The sequence below is a fragment of the Buceros rhinoceros genome, unplaced genomic scaffold, assembly GCF_000710305.1.
Source record: "Buceros rhinoceros silvestris isolate BGI_N320 unplaced genomic scaffold, ASM71030v1 scaffold18346, whole genome shotgun sequence".
Taxonomy (NCBI): Eukaryota; Metazoa; Chordata; class Aves; order Bucerotiformes; family Bucerotidae; genus Buceros; species Buceros rhinoceros.
Genome location: NW_010419523.1, coordinates 17,629 through 20,783, shown reverse-complemented (window position 1 = coordinate 20,783; position 3,155 = coordinate 17,629). Strand labels below are relative to the sequence as shown.

General features: G+C 59.3%; 1 protein-coding gene across 1 annotated transcript in view; it reads right to left on the bottom strand.

Annotated features, from left to right (window-relative positions):
• Positions 1–1,872: 1,872 nt before the first annotated feature.
• LOC104495923 (acetyl-CoA carboxylase 2-like) overlaps positions 1,873–3,155 on the bottom strand; it is an 18,540-nt gene continuing 17,257 nt past the window's right edge. The window contains exons 39-41 of the mRNA XM_010138972.1: positions 2,924–3,094; positions 2,130–2,266; positions 1,873–1,999 (exon numbers count right to left, since the gene is read on the bottom strand). Of these exons, the coding sequence (XP_010137274.1) occupies positions 1,873–1,999; positions 2,130–2,266; positions 2,924–3,094 (435 nt within the window). The remainder of the gene's footprint in view (positions 2,000–2,129; positions 2,267–2,923; positions 3,095–3,155) is intronic.

Below are 3,155 nucleotides of genomic sequence, written 5' to 3'. Positions count from 1 at the left end.
CTCTAGATGTGCCGCATGCTGACCGCGCTGGCGCCAGGCGTGTCCCTGCCCGTGGCGCCCTGCAGCTCGCCATCGAGCAGCGATTCCGAGGCAGCTGCTGCTGGAAATCCACCTCAGGGAGGAAATGGTGTCACACACCTTACAGCTGGTGACAAACGGACAAAGCTCCAGTTGACTCCAAAGGCAGGTTTGACTCCAGCCGCAGGGTCCGAGGAGCTTCTCTCTCGAACCTGAGGCTTGGACATGCCACCACTAGGCGAAAAGCATCTCACAGACAGAGAAAAGCATCTGCACAAAGCAGCCATAGCGCCTGTCTGCGAAGGGAAGCGGGGGCTTATCGCTAAGCCAGCAGCTTTCCCCTGGCTTCGTTGCCCTTACAGACCCAACACCGTGGCCAAGGGTGTGCCCCTGGCTCAGATCATTCCGGGAGCAGTTCACAGGTCCCGACTGCACGAACTCGGTCTCCACGCTGTGGCCAAGTGCGTGGAAGAGCTCTGGTTCGTGGCCAGGCGCTGGCGGGAGCTGCTCTGCTCCACAGCAGAGCCCCTGCTGCGGGGAGGGGGCTGCGCACGGCAGAGGCACCGGCCCCTGCTCGCCCCACCACGTACACAGGGACACAAGAGCTCAGGAAAACGTCCTTGAGAACCGTGCTCGCTTTATTGGCTCCCCTGCCCTGGCAAAGGGCAGTGACACCTTTCAAGCCAGCAGGCATCTCACGAGGCCCTTTTCCGCTGTCCATGGACAGGGAGCCCTCCCCACCTTCCCTGGTGGTGACCCCAACCCCGGCATAACCAGGGAGGTCTCCAACACCTCCACACCGAGGCAATGCAGCACTGCACTTGAACCAGGCGCCCCACCTTCCGTCGCCATCCTGCCCCGCTTTGGGAGCCAGAGCTAGACCCGTGCTGGTGAAACGACGCACCTGTGCAGCCAGAGGCACTGGGAGGCGCGGACGCAAATTTCCCTTCCATGAACCAAGGTGATTAAAGGCCATCTGAGAGGCAAGGTACGGGTCCGAGCAGATGGAGAGCTCACCCTAGCTCCTGCACTTCAGCAGAGGAACCGGGGCACAAGGATAGGAGCACCCAGAGCCGTGTCCTCGCTCCTCTCCATCCTCTGCAGGAGCCACAGGTGGAAAACACCTGAAGGAGCTGTGGCAGGAGCCAGAAAGGACACAAGACAGGCAAGAGGAACAGTTGGCCCAGTCAAACTGTGGTGGGTCCATTGATGGTCCAGATGCAGCTCCCAGCTTGGCTCTCTGAAGTCCTTCCTGGCCCATCAGCTACCCATAGTCCCATCTTCTGATCACGCCTGACAGTTTTATTAAAAAACACCAGTTTGACACTGCTTCTTGAGCAGGGTTTACGTATCCTCATGCTGGAGCCTGGTCAGCCCCTACATGGCCATGCAGAGACCTCCTCCTTCGTCCCGCTCTCCTGTGGTGCCTGGGCCAGTCGGTTTGTCCCTCCAGCACCACCCAAGGCTCATGAGACGTGTCTGACGCTGGTGTTTGGTTCAGAGACTAAGGCCAGGGCTCACAACTAAAACACAGTAAAAGATTTCAGAATCTTTTTAGAACCAACTTCTGCACCAGGTCCAGGCTCCAAGCTTGGCTCGGGATAAGTTTAGCTTCTGCCAAGGTGACAAACACCCCCAGTGCCAGAGGGAACTTGGCACAGATGGCAAGACCATCTATATGGCTTAAAATACAAACGCTGGCATCCTGCATCTAGGCACACGAGTAAGAGTCCAAGGCTTCAGTTCATGGGCTGAGGAACATGGTGGGGTGGTGAGGTCTGGTCTCTGAGCAGCAGCGTGTCCCAGCGCCCTCCTGCCCCGTGGCGATTGCCCGGCACGCCGCTGGTCACTGGCTCAGGATGGGTCATCGTTACCCACCGTCGACAGGAGGTGGGCGACCTGGGCCTTCTGTGCACGGGTGATGTGCTGCGCCATCTGCATGATGCAGTCCATGGCCATCTCGGGGTTGGCTTGGGCCAAGCTGCAAGGCAGATGGAGAGAGAGCAGCTGCTTCGGAGGCTGAAGCAAGAACCTCCTCATCTCCACCACCTGCTGTCCCAAACCTAGGGGACAGCATCACCCTTTGCACCCCGGCTCCCGTGGCCACTCACCTCCGCACATGCTTGAGCACGTAGTCCCGCTTCAGGTACTTGATGTTCTCCCGGATGACCGACTGGATGCCGTCGTCCTCTTGCATGTGCTTCTCCAGCCACTCCACCACCACCTGGTTGTTGTCCCAGAGGTAGCCCTGGGGAGAGCAGCACTGTGGGCAGGGGTCCTGCTGCCTGCACAGCCCAAGCCTCCCCCTTTCTGCCGTGGCCTCAGGCTCTTTCCTCCCACAACAGAGCCAGGCAATGGGACTTTTCTCCTCAGTCTTGCCCCTACGACACAGCACGCTGCCCCGCTGCCAGGTAACAGCTGCTGGGGAAAAGGTTCATCTGGAAACTGAGAGTCACAAAACCTTCCTGAGCTGTCTAAAACGCCACAAATTAAGGTGAAACGTGTCTCCTCTGCACGCCTTCCCTGCCCCGCTCAGCAAGTGCAGGACTGACGTGGCAATGTGGGCGTCACGGCACTTGCACCTGAGAGCAGCTCAAGTTCAAAGCCCTCAAGTCTCACTTCTGCCCTGGGAATCCCCATCTGATGGTAGAAAATGAGTAACACAGGGGCCACCTCGCTGCTGCTGAGCACCAGCAGCCAACTGAAGCCACCTGATTTGAAGAGACAGCCCCAGCCTCAGGGCTGCTCAGCCGATGCCCTGGCACGGGCTAAGAACGGTAATTCCCATCACACCTTTAACCCTCAGGGTGGCACCGACTGAACAGTGGAGTGATGGGAGAGCAGGGTGACAGCCCTCGGGACCCCCTGGCCGGGGGATGCCTCAAGAAGGCGGGGCTGGAGGTACCTTCTCGGTTCCCTCCGTCTCCATGAACCAGCGCCGCAGCATGGACTGGATGTGGATGTGGCTCAGCTCGCTGTTCGCCTTCAGGACCTCCATCTTCACCGCCTCCTCCAGCAGCAGCAGTCGCAGCCGCCAGTAGAGGAAGGAGCGGGCGTTCTTCCACTCCAGGATGTCCTGCAGAAACGGAGGCAGAGCCCAGGGTCATCTCTGCAGGAAGAAGAGGAGCTGACGTGCA